The following is an 18,117-nucleotide window of genomic DNA, read 5'->3' as shown; positions in this document are numbered from 1 at the left end:
CACTATAATCTGTATCTGTTTTACATATAATGGGAATGCCAGCATCAGATTAAACTATTCACCCAAAGGTTTATTCAGCGCTCTTCAGAGCTGATCTCCCGCACTGAATATGATTTCGTTTCATTCATTTTCAGGAAGCTTACGTCTTCATCTGTACAAGGGATCCGCTTTACTATGACATAAGCAATTCAGCTGCTGCTTGGCTCTGAGGGCTTAGGGCTATCAGGTTAAAATTAAACCTTGATTTAAAGCTAACAGCTAGTCCACAAAATGGAAGCATTAAATAAAGTTTATGACTGTGTTTAAAATTTTCTACTGGACTAATACGGCTTACCCATTTATATTGCAATATATATATAATTTTTTAAAATGTATTTATTTATGTATTTATTTTTACTCAATTATTTCCAGCAATAGAAATGTAGGTCCATCTCATATTTTTAAAGAGGAACTCTGAGAACTGTGAAAATTAACCCTTGCAGTGGGGACTAACTGCTTGTTTTGGTCTACAGGGCTAAAATAAATGAAGGTCTTTGCGTCTGATCCTCGGTCTCATGTGACTGCTAGACTGACCCCACAGCCTCTTCTCCCCCAGGCACTGACTGCCACAGGACTGAGGATCAGGTGAGTATATCTTCTTTATTCCGAAAACGAGCAGTTAAGCCTGGTACTTTTCAAGAGGAACTCCAGGAATTGTAAAAATGAACCCTTGCAGTGGGGCTACTGCACTGCAAGGGTTAAATTGTACATTTTACAGTACCATGCTTCCCTTAAAATCACTACCATTACAGCTGCAATATGGTAAAACTAACGTGCTATACTTCTAACCCATTCAGGGGTTAAATTCATTATAAAAATTAAAGTTGAACTCCGGGTATATATAAAAGGCACACATGCAGCTCGTTATTTATCACAAAATGTATTTTTTTTTTTAAACATTCTTTTTATTGAGTTTCCAGTAAAGCATCAAACATCAAAGCATAACAAAGAATACAGAACATGCTCATGTCGTACTGCCATTTAAGAGATGCATGTAAGGACAAAGAAAAACCAAAACAAAAAGGACAATAAGAAATACTATCATTAGAAATGGTGCATAGCAGGTAAGAGTGCACAATTGCGATATGATGGTACTGTTGTAATGCCTGATCCGGTGACCGTCTACTAACATATATTCGTATGGGTGTTGGTAGTGGACCTTCCCTAACTACTCAGGAGTATAATCCTCTGGTATCTCTAGCCTTCCCAAGGTGTTATCAAGCCTCTTTTCCAGGTACCATTTCGTAAGTCGAAAGGGATATATTAGCGCATATAATTCTATTCCTGAATAGTTATGTAGTATGAAGGGTTCCCATTTCTTAAAGAAGATGGAGGAATACTTATCAGGATCCAATGTGGCCTCCAATCTCTCCTTCCATAACAAGGATGTCAATACCGTCACAAAGTGTTGGTGTGTTGGTGGCTGTGCAGAGAGCCAGTGATGCATAATTAGGCGTTTGGCCAGCAGCAGGGCCACGTACAGCCATTGTTGCTGTCTTCTACTTGGTGCAGGTACTGGTTTCCAGTAACTAAAAAGACAGAGCCAGGGTTCGCGGATCAGGGGCAAGTCCATTATATTGGATAGGTATGAGAGCGTTGAGTCCCAAAAGGTGATAATATTTGGACAGTCCCAGAGACAGTGTTGGAGAGAGGCCCCTGCCAGGCCACATTTGGGGCAGGCTGTTAAATATGGGCTAGGAGCCTTTATCTTATAAAAAAAATCAAAGGCATAGTAGGCTTTGTGTATTATTCTAAAATGAGTCTCCCTCCACTGTTCATTGGGTGTACACCTTCTGATATTCTGACATCCTTCCAGTATAGCATTCTCAAAGTCTTCTAGGGGGAAGTCCTTCCTCCATTTAAAGAGGGAGGTCCTAGCTGGCTTAGGGATGAAATAAGAGTTCAAAAGGGGATACAATTTAGATATTGAGCTTGGGGCCGAGGATGACACCTTATCCAATTCCGTAGTATGAAAGAAAGTGCCGGATAGTGTTTGTCACTGCTGCTCTACCTCTAGTGAATCCCACTTGGGTTGGGTGGATGAGATGTGGCATGATGGAAGCTAGCCTATTAGCTAATATTTTGGAAAGTATTTTAGAATCAATATTTAACAATGATATGGGTCAATAAGATTCTGGTAGTTGGGGATCTTTGTGTGGTTTTAAAAGCACTTTGATGTAAGCTTCCTTGCCAGTGGGCAGATAGGAGCCAGTGGCCCACATGTGGGTGAACACTTTATGGAGTGTGGTTGACAGTGTTGTTTTCAAGAATCCCATTGCCTAAGGAAGATATAGTCTGCAATATTTCAGGTTCTGATATATCTGCATTTAGGGATTCTAATTGAGACGAAGTGAGGGTGGAAAGAGGGATGGTATCAAAGGGGAAGGTAGAGTGGTCCGTCGGTGTGGAGTGGGTGGTGTACAATTTTTGGTAGTATGAGTGCAATAGAGCATTTATTTGTTTGGGGTCAGTGATCCCATGTCCCTCAGGGGTTTTCAAACATTGGATGGGGCTGGGGTATTGCCTAGGTCGAACTAGATTTGCTAGCAGTTTACCGCACTTGTTGCCCAGTTTATGGAACTTTAACTCCCAGATAGATTTGGTGTAGAGATCATATCTATGTAACAAGACTTCATATTCCCCCTTGGCCTTGGCCCAGGCGGACATGGAATCTCGTGTGGGGTTTGTCTTGAAAGCTGAGTACGCTTGGCGCAAAGTTCGACTGGCCGCGGCATGGGACGCAGTTGCCTGCTTCCTTTTAGCGCCAACGTAGGCAATCAGTCTCCCCCGCAAATAGGCCTTCCCCGCCTCCCAGAACAGTGTAGGGGAGATGTCTGGTGTATTGTTTGTAGCTGCATAATCCTGCCATGCTGCCTGTAGTTCCTCTCTGAAATGGACATCTTCCTGAAGATGTGATGGAAAACGCCATATGCGTGCGTCGCCCTTAGGCAGACGTTTGTGTAATTGTACCATAACTGGTGCATGATCAGATATAACCAGATTGTGAATAAGCGCTTGTTGGGTGAAGGAAAGCAGGGATTGTGAGCAAAAAATATAATCTATGCGGGAGAGAGAGCCATGGACCTGTGAGCAATAGGTATATTCTCTGCCCTCAGGATTTCGTAACCGCCACACATCAAAGACATTAAGGTCGGACTGGAGTCGTGACAAGTGTGAGGGCGAGGATGGGGCTAGGTTTTTTCGCAATGTGCTAGATGTAGCCCGGTCCTCTGCCTCAGACAATACCGAATTCATGTCTCTCCCAATCACCTTGTTCGCCACTGCATCTTGTAAAATCCAGGAGGATAGGGAGCGAAAAAATTCACCAGTTGGAGAGTTCGGTGCATAAACATTGTATATTACATATATTTCTCCCTCAATGGCTATATGGAGTTTCAAGAGACGACCCTCTGTGTCATGGTTTGCAGAGAGTATAGTATACGAGAGAGCCCTGTGCAATAGGATGACCACCCCCGCCCTCCGTCCCTGCGAAGGAGAGCCAATAACCTCCCCGACCCAGTATTTACGCAGGCGATGGAGACCTGCCTGCTGCAGGTGGGTTTCCTGTAGTAGGGCAATGTGGGTCTTCAATTTAGCAAGATGTCGCAATACTCTAGACCGTTTCTGGGGTGAGCGTAGTCCCTTTACATTCCATGTAACAACATTAATCGTGGAGGACATAGCTACAGTGAATGGAAGTAGAAGCGGGAGTATGACACCCGTGCACAGGGCTCTCCGGTCTCCCGCAAACATATTGGCCAAGCATAGGTAGTATGGGATAGAAGTATAACACTCCCCTGGGGTCTGCATAGGCTAGCAACATAGAGAGAAATATTGGTATACAAGTCACTGAATATTGTGCATAATAGGTCTGTAAATTGCATGCATGTACCAATTCTGGACGTACGGACTTGAGCAAATCAAACATATTCAAAATCAAACCGAAAAAATAACAAAACATCAACATTAACATTAAGACCCATCCTCCAGGAGGTGATCCACTCAGGATCCATAGACCCATATCAGAGTGAGTCAGCTCAGTGGAGCAAAAGATGGGTGAAAAAAAAACACTAGTCATGGCACTCTCTTTTTTCCTACAGGTTGTGTCCGGATCAAAAAGGAAAACTTTTTTCTTGTACGGGACCAGGGAGATGGAGGGCCAATGAGGCTAGAGCCACTCGGTGTTCGAGAAAGAGAAAAATATATCGAGATTAAAATAAAATAAAAATGCATATAGAAGTTATAATAAAAGTAAGATTATGAGTACCGAGCATATTTACGTGACGGGGCAGAGTCCACGGTCAAACCCCCGGAGCGTGGAGGCAGGTGCCCAACAGGGCAAACATGTGGTGCCCAACAGCGATCAAAGGTGCCAGAACTCCGATGGAAAAAATTGTGAAAATATAAGGAAAACATCAGGGAAAAGAGACGTGAGGCAATTCTGGTAGGCCACCATGAAGGCAGGCTGTCCTAGCGGACCTGAAAACTCCCAGTATTTGGGCGCGTTGCTCTTCAGTGGATTCAGGGGGGTTCGCCCGGAGCAGAGGTCGGTGAGGACCTGCGTTGTCGCTTGCTCCCGGAGTGAGAGCGAGGATCAGGGCCTTGCATCCGCCGGTTCTAGAAACAAAAGGGCGTCCTGTGGAGATGTGAAAGTATGACGAGTCCCGTCCATGGCCTGTATACTCAGAATCGCCGGGTAGGTCAGGGAGAAGCGTACTTTCCGTTGGTGTAGGATCCTGCATATCTCTGAAAAGGCCTTTCTCTTGCGGCTCACTTCTGCCGAATAGTCAGCAAATAGCAGGAGGTTTATGTCATTGAAGCGAAAGCCCGTAACATTCCGATAGGCTTTGAGGATGTCTGATTTATCTACATATGACAAGTATTTCACGATCACCGGGCGTGGACGGGAATATTTCTGGTTCTGTGAGCCCAGACGATGCGCCCTCTCCACAGTGCAAACGCGGGCAATACCCAGGGCTTCTGGAAGAAGATGCGAGCAGAGTTTGGGCAGGTCTGCAGGTTGGTATGACTCAGGCAGACCCACTATGCGCAGGTTGTTCCTTCTGGAGCGGTTCTCCAGGTCCTCTAGTTTAGTGGAGGTCATGTTGTGATGTTTGGTAAGTTCTTGTATGCGAGAGTTTGCAGACGCCAGCTCATCCTCCAGGAGGGATACTCTGCTCTCGACCTCCGTCATGCGGTGCGCTTGGGCCAGGAGCTCATGCCTTAAGGACTGGATGCCCTTGGTGACCGCCGAGTCCACCGCAGCCTGGATCGAGGCCTGTATAGTGGGCTTCAACAGTCTAGCCACCGCCGCCGCTATTTTTGCCGAATCAGCGGATGGTTCGTGGTCCGAGTGAGATTCGGCATCTGAGTCTGCCGAAAAGACCTGGTGAGAGGCCTCCATGGCTTCCGTCAGGTCGCCCGTGCCCGTCTTCCGCGTGCGGGATTCCGATCGTGGCTGGCCGCGAGTCCGGTCAACGAACTTATCCATCTGGCTAGGTTAGATGTGGTGGTCACCTGTATCCTGTGTGGTGCTCGGTGGCAGCTCCGGCCGGTATAAATGCCGATTTGATGGTCCCGATGGTCCGGAGCTCCTCACATGTGCGACTCGCTCTGCAGGCGCCGGAACCGGAAGCCAAACGTATTTTATTTTAATGCAAGCATTATGAATATCTGAATTTGACATGATATCAGCATCTTGCAGTCCTTGTACAAGAGCAGAACATGGTTATCTTAAAGCTGAACTGTTTTACCTGCCAAAGGTTTTGTATTTCTGTCCATCCAGTCCTAAGATTTACACAGCTACCGAACAGCACACTCTGCCTGGCAGGGAAGGAGACCAGAATTTTCCCTGCTGAAGTTAAAGTGGAACTAAAGTCTGTAAACACCTCTTGTCCACGGTGAGCTCTCTCACATGTGCTAACATCTTTGCCTTGTCATCTTCCAGGTTTGGCATCTTCGGCCATCTTGATTAGCTGGCCACGGACGAGGTAATGCCTGCACATGCACCTGGGGGGTTCATTCATATTGGCACCTGATAAATGCCAAAATTGCTACATTTTTGTTACAGGACAATGTTGCGCTTTAAGTAACACAGGTTCTGCCCCCCTTCCCAGCCTGTGACTGGACAGTGTAAGAGAAATGAGAACTCCAGCACAACTGATTGGCTGCAAATCTCTCTCCCAGTATGAGGTCTGCTCTGCAGGGGACTGCAAAAAGCTGATACCAAGTCAATCCAGGTAGTTACACTAGAGATTCTTTTTTTTTGTAAAAAAAACACTATTATTTTTTAATAAACTCATAACTGCATAAGTTAGGATTTTTTTAATCCTATGAAGTTTTATCCTATGACTTGATTTTTAGCCGCACCACACATTGATACAATTGTACTATTTTTAAATAAGATATTTGCCTTTCATAGCCCGGTATCACTGCTCCGTCACAGCAGCACTACAGAGAATCGCGGGTGCACAGCGTCCGAGCCCGTCTTGCTCCAGCATTAGCAGTTACTCAGAGAAAGACGTCTGCTCACTCTATAGGTCATCTCAATGACTAAACCCATTCTTGGGTAAAACATGTCAGAGTGAAGAGAATTCATGGTGGGACGATGTGTACCTGTGTACTACAATATGTTTTTTTAGCGAAACTTGCGGTGTGCGACCTAAACTTCCTTCTATCAGTAACAAAATAAGATATTTACTTCAAACGTCTTTATTTTACATGAATGCCCAAATATTTCTGGTGTAATGCTAGAAGGTAAAATGCTTTCACAAATTTACCAGGACTGGTAAATCTTTCAATATCTAATATTTAACGATTTATTGTATTGTTTTTTTTTTCAGATCCAGAGTAGGGAAGATCAAGTCTGTCGGGTTTGTTTCTCAAAAAAATTTGAGAAACCCACTTGAAGTTCCTGAACTTGGAGTTGAACCCCATTAAAGGCTATGCAGAGTGAATCGTGTTAGTCAATTCTGGACATTTGTAGGACTAATATGCTAGCTATTAAGCAAAAGACTTGAGAAGACAGACACTGACATGGGGACATGTACCAAGGTTGAAATATTAAAAAAAAAGAATTAAAAAAAACTCACAGAATCTCTCCCTACACTGAATTGTCAATATAGGTGTTGTAAGGCTACCTGGTTATGAAAAATGGCTGGGTTATCACTAGGTTATCCTTTAAATGATTGCTTTTTATGACTCAGCTGACAGGGTCAAAGGCTATTCATTATAGGGATTCAATGTGAACCCATGAGAGCAGCAAACCTGAATCTCCTCCCTAATCGAGAGATAATATGTACAGTAGATATAGCCATCAGGTTATGTGTTTCATTATAAAAATGGCTAGCCTTTAACGTATTTAGTGTGTTTCTGGGAATTCAGACACCCATGTAATGCATAGTGACTCAGATTTCATTATGGTTTGTTTATTCATCATTCTGAACACTTTGCTGAACAGCTATGTACCACATAACAGAAATGTCACTAGTGACGGGAAGATTAACACTAACCACACTGATGACAAGTGAGAAATGCTTATCATGACACATTCTGCTACAGTGTAAATTTTTTGTTGCAGCTTGTTAACCACTTGCTGCCCAGAGCAAGTTCTTACATTTGCACACACATGATAAAATCTGAATTTGTGGCTAGAAAACAGCTGCATACCCCAAACAATTATATATTTTCTGAAAGCAGAGGCCCCGTAGAATATAAAAATGCTAGTTTAATTTTTTTTATGTTGTATGGTATTTGCGCAAATGTTTATCAAACAAGTATTTTTAGGATAAAATACACTAAAATTAAATTTAGTGCACAGAAACAGAATATAATACCCAATTTGTTGGTAAAATATAAAAGATGGGGTCACGCTGGGTAAATAGATACCAAACATGTCAAGCCTTAAAATTGAAACTGCAAAAAAACTATAACCAACATTTCCCATAGGCGACGCTTTAAACGCTTTTACTGCTCATCTGTACAGACGCCGGATCACTTGTATTTAAACAGCAATCGCAGACTATTTAAAACTGTACCAAGAACATGGCTGCAGCCCCCCGACCCCACTTGAAGAGGTTATAGCAATTGTTACAAAAATATTGTGCAATGGATAGTTCAATCACACAGTGTGGATGCCTCAGATATCTTCAATCTATGAAAGTGACCCTGTTGCTATAGAAAAATGTTTAAATTAAGACATACGTGTGAAATAAGACAGCACATACTCTCCTTTCCTGCTGCCCATACCATCAAGCTGTGGTCTGATGCTGAGAAACCTTCTGCTGAAGTCCATGCACTGGCATTTTCAGCTGCAGTCCCTGTTTATGTATTCTGGCAGTTGACGGTGATGGCTGTCAGAATACAAAAGCCCAGCAGGGAAGATTCCCCAATTCCCCCCTTCCCCCATCTACGCTTTTTAGTGTGAATTGGAGAATTACGCTTTTTTTATTTCAGCGAGTCGTCATTCATCATGATTGACAAGGATCTGCATTGCTGGATGATGTGACTGACCTTTGGATTGCATCGATGGACACTTTTTTTGGGGGGTGGGGCTTACTAAAAAATGAATTGTCAAAAACTGCTTTGTGTTTTTTGTTCAAATAAGGCGTTTTGTGTTTATTTGCCATTTTTTTTACTATTTGGTGAATGAGTACGGCTAACAACTACCCGATACTCATTGACAAGGGGGGGAACCACATCTGGGTGCCCCCTTTCTGAAAGATGCAGATAAGCCCCACTGCCCGTAGACCCCCAAGACCCTGGGACAGTGTTGTGGGTGGAGAAGAGGCCCTTGTCTCCGTCAGCATCCCACACCGGCAGAACCTTACCTGTTCTGCCGGTGTGGGATTTTAGGAGGATCCCACAGACCCAAAGGGTCTGGTATGACTTTGTAAGGGAACAATCGCTTGTGATCCACCTTACCTGTTCTGCCGGTGTGGGATTTTAGGAGGATCCCCCAGACCCAAAGGGTCTGGTATGACTTTGTAAGGGAACAATCGCTTGTGATCCACCTTACCTGTTCTGCCGGTGTGAGATTTTAGGAGGGTCCCACAGACCCAAAGGGTCTGGTATGGCTTTGTAAGGGAACCCCATGCTTTTTTTTTTTACATCGAGGATTCGCTCTGCTTTGGTGACAATTCTCCCTGTTTCGTCTGTTCATTCCGCTGCCTTCAGGTGTTTACTTTGACTGCCTTCGGCTGCAGTGTATGCTTTTGAAAAGAGCGCGAACAGCAGCCATTCGGCTTGGCTGAACTAAATGCTTTCTGCAGCCAAAGTGATCCGAAGGATTGGTTTTATCCTTTGGCTCCTTAGTGAATAACCCCCTAAGTTTACTTTTTGCTCCATGTTTCAATACACAGATATTTAGAGTATAAAAGTAAACATTGTCCCCAACCCCCCACTCCCAAACTGCCCCTTCACCTGAAACATGGGGTTCTTCTCCCCACATGCCCCTGTAATTTTTAATTTGGTGCTGCTGTGTGTGGCTCCACAGGGGTTGGGGGAATAGTCTGAAGGAGTTAAAACATTGCACCCACGATTCACTTATTATGGTTGCAATGCTTTGCAGGCTCAAAAACTTGAAAAATAATACATTCATTTTTTTTTTTTTGACAAATGTGTGTGCATTTATTATTTTTTGGGGGGAAAAGCTGGACTATGCCTTTTTTTTTATTGGAGAAATGTATTGCAAGACTGTAAAAACAGTGGTGATACATCTGTACATGTGGTGTCTCACTCAATGCGATAATGGACCCTGCAATGCATAGAATGGCGGCACAAAAGAAAATCATTGGGTTCTCTCAAAAAAGGATAAAAAACATAAGACAAATGAGGACGTACGCAGCTTATTCCATAAAGTAAACCTTTCATAAGAGAAACCGAGAGCGGCCATTGCTGATCTCCATTCGGACTATGCCTTTAATGAGTTCGGTAGGTGCTGTTGTTATCTGAAAATTGCAGTAATCTACAGTATGCGCTTACTTGCCATATTATGTATTTTGTGGTATATTTATGTAGAAATCAAATCATAAAAATTTTAAAAAGTAGAAATGAAATGTTAAGAACTTCCCTACTGAGAACTGCCATTCTCATAGAAGGAGCAGACACTACAATATGACTGTAGCAAAAGTATAGTAGTTTTCAAGTACCTCCAGGCCTAGTAGCAGGTTCAGGAGCATCATCTAATTCTTACACCAGTTTTCAGAAATTACTTCTGTAGACTGATGTGTTTGTGTGCTGGGTAGGCTTAAGAGGGAATCCCTTCAGACGTTTCTGGCTTTTCTGCAACTAGGCATTTACAAGGGGGTCAACACAGCATCAGAAATATTATAAAGGCATTTCAAGGCCTACTTTTCTATTTTGACTAGAGTTGAATTAAAATAGAACTAAAGCCAACCCTTTTTTTGGGGTCAAAGGAGTACATTTACCCAAAGTCAGCAGATAGTGGGCTACTGACAGTGCAAAGCCACAAAGCAGCCAGAAAAGATTCCAACAATATTGTTGGGATCCACCCCGCTGCCTGATTGACAATTGGCTCTGTCTCTCTAGAGCCAGAGTGAGCTGTGCCTGCTCCCTCTGCTGTCTGTCCCTCCAATGAGCGCTGGAGGAACGGAGAGGGGGGGGGGGGATATTCTGCAGGAAGTGACTGACAGTCACCACTTTCTGAATGGAGAACCCTGTGAGCTGAGTGATCACAAGTTTGTGATTGCTCAGCTCTGAATCTATAGAGCCGCCATGTGACAGCTGCAGGGACTACACTGTAACTCTGTTATTATAGCATTCTACCAAAAACTCAGTGCTAGTGATGATCTGACAAAAAAAACCCCTATAAAAGGAGAACTATGAGGTCAGTGAAAATCACTCAGCCTCATAGTTCGAGCCGACGTGTGACAATGAAATTGTCACACGTTGGCTCAATAGATGGGGAAGTGAGCGAACACATACCGTCGCTCGCTCACTTCTCGATCGTGTCCCTGCAGAGAGCCGTGACTGTCACTCACGGCTCCCTGCAGGGATTCCCCCTCTCCCCTTTCCGATCCTCCAGCGCTGACTGGCGGAACGGCGGGGGAGGGGGCGGGTACAGATGGCTCTGCCTCTAGATAGGCAGAGCCAGCTGTCAATCAGGCAGCTTGGTGGATCTCGACAGTAATGTCGGGATCCGTCCTGGCTGCGGCGGTCTCAGTATAACGCAAGCTGTAGCTCGCGATATACTGAGCTTTGGGTCATGGGAGGATGCTAGTTTGTGTCCTCCTGTGACCTTTAGGAGAACTATTGGGAAAAGCACTGACCCAACAGTTCTCCTTTAAAGTTTTCCTACTCTTGGTAAGAACCCTTACTCTGACAATTTAGAATACTATTCATCTCCATCATATTGACTATTCATATAATATTAATATATTATGAAAAGTTGAGGATAACAGCCATAGTCTTATATCTTAATACATGTGTATGTGTTACAAGTAATGCTTTTGCAATTTGTGTCCTGTAGGATATATATATATTTTCAGATTACTGACCTTTTGCGCTCTCCTCTTGTCAGTCCTCTGATTTTGGTGATAAATCCGGCTGAAATTTGACACGATGACAGGCACTGGAAGGGCAATCACTAAGACCCCACTCAATGAGCAGATAGAGCCAAAGATTTTTCCAGCTATAGTCTTTGGAACCATGTCTCCATACCTGTCAAAAACAGTAAGAGAAAGCAATGGTTAATATTACTTTTCCATGAAGATCTCCCACCAGACATCAGTAGTCTAACGTTTTTAATTTCTAAATAATATATGGTCAAAGAAATGGTGGAACTGGTTTTAAAGAACAAGTATACACACAGAGCTGCTCTTAATGGAAAAGAGATTGTCTTTTAGCTGATTGTGGGAGAACTCCATATGTAGTCACAATATTCACACAAGGAAATAGACCTTATCTTATTTGCAACGTAGGACATAAAACAACTATGCAACAGAGGCTATTCTATAATGTAAAATTCTATATATTTAGTCAAAAATACTAGACATAGGCTAATATCATTGCAATTATTAGCCTTTGTGAAACAACCCATGTACTCAATGATGTTTTCTGTTCTCCTGTGAGATCCACAGAAGTGCTAATACATAAAGTGGAACTCCACTGCATAGGGTTGTCTTTAAGGAAAAAAAGAACTATAGTTCAGTATTACGTGCAGAGACCTATAGCAATCTTTCACTCTGAAATCAGACCAGCACAAGATGGGGTCTGACTGGTTTCTATGGGGTTCTCAGAGCTCTTTACTGAATAAGGCCAACATGCAACCAGAGAAACCAACCTAAGGACTAGTAAACTGCAATGTGTAAAATTTTTGTTTTTGGGTTTAGATGCACTTCAACCCCATTCTTCTTGGACTAACAGCTCCCCAGTTATTTACAAAAACATGAGACGGGGATGTCACATGCACCTGTCCCTAAACTGAATTGTGGGCTAGGCATGGCAAGTTTGTCCAGAAGAGACTTACTCTTTAGGTCTCATTGTTAATATATTTTTATTTCAATGTTTAAATTAGTAATACTTAACATTTGTTAATGGACTGTTTCATTGTGTCCCTTAACACAGAGACACAGTCCCTGAATGAACTCATGATATACAGTACCTTAAAACACAAATGTAAATCTGAAACCATCCTAAACTTGACAGGATTGTGATGATTCATATATAAACCTCTCTCAATCTCCTCTGTGTTCAAAAGCTTTAATTAAAAAAGACAATGCCTCTAACGGAATAATATTATGCATGCTAATCCTTCTAAGAAGCAGGCAAAATCGATGTCAGAAAGGTTAAATTGGGCTTAGTTTGAATTTATGAACTGTTAAACCTTTCTACTCTGGAAGTCAACACTGATTAACTTTTTAAATATTAGAAGGATATATCTATGGAAAATGTTGTGGCAAAGGTACAACCCTGGCAATTCATGAAGCAGTTTTTAATAGACCCCTATTGTGATATTGTCTGTATGCTGATAGCTGTATGCATTTATTACATGTAATGACTGTATTTAGCATAATAATTATTTTTGTATTTGTTTTACTTTTAAAGAAACTTAAACCTTGTAAATAAAAGGTGCACAGTGCTTAGCATAAATGAGTACACCCCAACAGATTTGCCAGAAAACCTTTACTTTCCTTTCAGAATCAACATTTTCTATGGGACACTATACTACAAAATACTCTCACAAATGCAGGCCATTGATTGCAACCTAGATTTGCTAATTTGCACACACAAAAAAGTATTTTTCCTAACAAATTCATTCAAGACCATGTTGCAAAAATAAATACACCCCAATGAAATTCATGGGAGCAAAGCTAAATTTTAGACAACAAAATCCTAATTAACAAGAATTCAACTACAGGTGAGTATAATTCTTCATTAAGCAGGTGTCTATCAGACAGTTGATTATAAAAGGGCGTTACTTAACAAAGAAAACCCCTTCCCATTTCATGCTGTCAACAATGGCGCCACAAGGAAGAGAAATGTCACAAGGCTTGAGAAAGAAAATCATTTATTTAACCAAGAAAGGTGAAGGCTACACGAAGATCAGCAAATCTTTACTTATCAGTCAGAATACTGTAGCAAAAGTGATACAAAAATGTAACAAAGATGGAACTGCAACCATCTCACAGAGACATCCAGGCAATCCATGGAAGTTAACACCTCAACAGGAGCGTCTTCTGATGAGAAGGGTTGAAGAAAATAAGCATGCAAGTTCACTGCAGTTAGCTAAAGAAGTAGAAAGCCAAAGCCTCTCCTAAAATCAAGCCTACAATTTGCCAGAGCCCATGCTGAAAAAGAAGACTACTGAGACTCTGTACTCTGGAGTGATGAGACCCAGATCAATGTTTTTGGAACTGATGGCTTCAAAACTGTATGGCGTCGCAAAGGTGAGGAGTACAGAGAAAAATGCATGGTGCCTACAGTGAAACATGCTGGTGGCATGTGGGACGGCATGAGTGCTGCTGTTGTCGGGAAGCTACATTTCATTGATGGTATCATGAATTCACACATGTACTGCTCTATATTGAAAGTGAAGATGCTACCATCACTTCGTGCCCTCGGTCGTCGTGCACTTTTCCAACATGACAATGATCCAAAACACACATCAGGCCACTGTTGCATTTCTGAAGAAGAACAGGGTGAAAGTTATTCAGTGGCCAAGTATGTCTCCTGATCTGAACTCAATCGAACACCTGTGGGGAATTTTGAAGAGACACAATGAGCAGCACTCTCCGTCCAGCATTCAGGCTCTAAAAGAGGTTGTTCTTGAAGAATGGAAAAAGATAGATGTTGCAATATGTCACCAACTTGTTTATTCCATGCCTAGAAGACTTGGTGCTGTCCTTACAAATCATAGAGGTCACACAAAATACTATATGTAGTAGTTTTTGTTGTGGGGGTGTATTCATATTTTCTTCACCTTATTTGAGTAAAACTGAAGATTCTGTAATCTATGTTATATTATTAACCTTACTTTCATGTAATGAGCTAAACTCGGTTTTGTCAAAATTTTGGAAATTGTTGTTGTGTTCACTGAGATACTGATTAAAATCTTACTGTTTAAAGGGGTGTACTCATTTATGCTGAGCACTGTATATCAGTGTAATAGTTTCACCCAAAAATGTTTTCACTGTCAACATTTCTGAAGCGTTGGAGAAGATTTGTGCACAATAAAAGACAAGTGTTGTTGGGATGGACATAGTTTGTTACTGTAATTTAAGGAATATGCAAACTTTGCTTATTGTCTTCACATGCATGTTGATTTACCATGATATCAGCAACAGTTACAGGAGGGCTTGTTCATAAAACAACACATTTGAGCAAATAATTATATCTAATCTTGCAAATGAAGCAACTGTTAACAAAAAGTATATGTAAAACCAAAACTTTTTTTGTGTTGGATAGAGCAAGCACTGGTTATGACCCCTGGTTTATTTTTTTTATTACTTTGTCTGTGTCTCATATGGGAGATTTCCCTTCACATCCTGTCCCACAGAACCAGCAGAAGGTAAGAGGAGATCTTTCTAAAGTGAGGGGAAATCCCCTCTTAGTTTTCACTAAATCATTGAAAGATTTCCCTAAGCTCCTGAAAACTGAAAATTTTATATTTTCCATCACTTTCTGTACTGGAGATAATGGTCACAAGCACAAACAGTGATGGTTAATCTCCCTAGTGGAGACGCCTACAAATAAAAAACCTGACAGGGGTTCTAACCATTCCCCATTCTTTCCCCCAAAAAGTTTTGGCTGTGAATACAGTTTATTTTTATTCTACTAAGCAAACTAAGATGGTTATTCACAAAAGAGCGAAGAGTTTGGCAGGAGAAGTGAACAATCAAGGACAACATAGCTGAACTGGAAAGTGAACTGGGAATTGGAGAATTTTCCCAAATCCGCTGAATTGTTCACTTCTCCTGCCTTCTTCAGACTCTTCAGCCTTTGGGAATAATCCTGTAAGTATTCTGTACGAGTACATATCCCCCAACACTCATATTCACCTGCATTTCTTGAGCAAAATAGTACTAGTTATATATATTTAACTGGACTTGGTAAGTAGTGTAGTTAAAAATGTATCAGCACTCATCCATGTGACCTCCTTAGTTGGAATGACTGTAGTTTTTGGGAAGGGTTCTAAGAATGGTTTATTATGCGCATGAGCAGGCAATTTTCTACAAACTGTAAAATAAGCTGCAAATTTTTGAAGACTATTAACATGGTAGTGAATGAGACAAAAGCTATTCAGTTAATCTTTGTGGTAAGTTTGTTTTCGTGCAAAACCTTATTAATTGGTGCAGAACCTTATTAATTGAAGCAAACTGCAAAGACATTTACACAAATTGAAAGTATGGTGAAGCATGGTCTCAAAGATGGGAATTATATAGAAGAATTGGAGGATTCACAAGGTGATATTATTAAATATATCAAGAAAAATGTTCAGTAATATTCAACAAAGGAACAGCACCATGTCGAATCATAAGAACACATACTGGTATAAAATAGGATCAGCTCTGATCCAAACAAAATAATAGCGAAGTAATCCTGCAGCATTACAGAATAATGAGAATCCATACAGACAAAAGAACTTCTTAAAATCCCATATGGCAACAACTGACCTAACGTGCCCTTAGGAGCTATACTGTATAAACAAATCCTTCATTATTTGAAAGTTTATCCGCTTGGAACTTTTACAATGTTCATTTTTTGAGGAACATAGATACTTTTTGTTGAGTTCTCACACACATTGCACCTGTGCCTGACCTGAACGCACATCTTAAAATGTGTGCAGATATAAATACTAAAGAAAAAAGTGTCTTGCTAGCTTTATTTGAGAAATGTTTTATATTATTTTGCAATAGGCAGCATCAGCACCACAAGCATGTTGCTGTCAGGAGGGGATACAGTGGTCTATGCAAAGGCCTCTACTCACTATCTGCTGGGGACAAATCCAATGATGTAGTGGCTGAGGATGTTGTTGTGTTGTGTTTGTACTCCTATGGAGGATGTACTTTGGCGCCAGTGATGTTTATGATTTTTTAGAAGTTATAGAGAATAAATAAGCTACGGGAAACCACAAGCAATATTGGTGACTAGTCCTTTGCCCTCTGCTTGCCTTTTGGAGCATGGCTTCCAGAATTCAAATCCTTTTTAACATAATAGTTAGGTGTCATAATAGCCTTTTTGCTGCAGTAGGTTTAAAGGGTATTTCCACTTTTGCAGACAAATGGGATAACACAAATTTTTTATTTGTTACATGTTATCATTGACATAGCATAACTTTAGGAAAAAAAGAGGATGGAGAGGGTAATGTTTATGATACTGTATTTTTCCGTGTATAAGACTATACTTTTTCATTAAAATATTTACCTAAAAATGGAGGGGCGTCTTATAAACGGGGGGCCGAGAGGATCCTGCTGCAGAGAGCCTGTAGCCAGTGCCTAGATGCAACAGGGAGCAGTAATGTCGGAGCATTCTGAGCCCATAAAATGTCAGAAAACAAAAAAACCCAGGTAAATACCAATACCAGGAAGGGGCTGTCTTACTATGCAAAATTTAAACTGGATGTAATCAGTTATGCAAAAGAGCATGGAAAATATTGATTTCTGAATTTTGGGTAAGAAAAGTGGGGGGCGTCCTATACACGGGGGCGTCTTATAGGCCGAAAAATACGGTAATTAACCCTGTCTGCACTTTGCTGGCAGATCTCATTATCAGTTGTGAACTAGATTTCAACACTATCTGTCTTAACAAAACGTTAAAGAACAACTCTGGAAAAAACATTTTATGAACCCTTGCAGGCTATCCCTCCACTGCAAGGGTTAACTGTTAACGGTTAACTCTCCCGAAATCTCAGGGCCAGCTTGTTGTTAGACTGGTTCTTCTGGCATCTCTGCCCCTGCAGTGGTCTAAGGCCCAGAGTCATTATGTCCAATACACTGGGCATTTGATGTGAATAAGAGGAAGCTCAGAGTTCCTCAAAATAGTCTGTCCAAATGCCTGCTAAACAGAGACAACTCTGGACAACTCAAGGGAAGAAATATAGATATTTTTTAGGGATATCCAGATACCAGTTCAGATACCAGTGCAGATACTTGGCTTTTTCACAAGAACTACCAGGGTTGCAGCGGTTGCAGCTGGGACCTAGCTCTGGCACTCCACCACTGTCCTGAAATCATTAGTTGATATTGTTTTAGAAAAACTGTCACATGGCAATAAACAAAAATGTATCAGTACTTGCCTCTGAAAGTACTTGGACAAGTATCAGTACTTGTACTTGGAAAAATGGTATCGGTGCATCAGTTATATATATGTATAGAAAAAATCAATACATTAAAATGGGGATGTACAAATCCCGGGAGCTCCGTATGCTCCTTAAAAATGACAGCTGCCTCCTAAATTTTGAATTTTTCTCTAGTCTGGTCCTGGAGTTGGAAAAGCATCTGTACATATACTTGTACTTGTACCGAGTACGGTACTTGGTATCTGAACATTCCTAATATTTTTTTAATATTTTAGGTATGTTGTGTGAATAGAAAACACATATCAAACATATAGTGCCGT

The 18,117-nt window shown here is 41.5% G+C and overlaps 1 protein-coding gene across 2 annotated transcripts in view; it reads right to left on the bottom strand.

Moving 5' to 3' along the window:
- Nucleotides 1-18,117, bottom strand: part of KCND3 (potassium voltage-gated channel subfamily D member 3) — a 375,874-nt gene that overhangs the window by 52,244 nt on the left and 305,513 nt on the right. For both annotated transcript variants that reach the window (XM_018559764.1, XM_018559765.1), the window contains exon 2: nucleotides 11,556-11,718. In XM_018559764.1, coding sequence (XP_018415266.1) covers nucleotides 11,556-11,718 — 163 coding nt within the window. The remainder of the gene's footprint in view (nucleotides 1-11,555; nucleotides 11,719-18,117) is intronic.

Source organism: Nanorana parkeri, unplaced genomic scaffold (assembly GCF_000935625.1).
Source record: "Nanorana parkeri isolate BGI_ZX_2015 unplaced genomic scaffold, ASM93562v1 scaffold415, whole genome shotgun sequence".
Classification (NCBI taxonomy): Eukaryota; Metazoa; Chordata; class Amphibia; order Anura; family Dicroglossidae; genus Nanorana; species Nanorana parkeri.
Note: the sequence above shows the minus strand (reverse complement) of the source record. Positions and strands in the feature narration are given on the sequence as shown.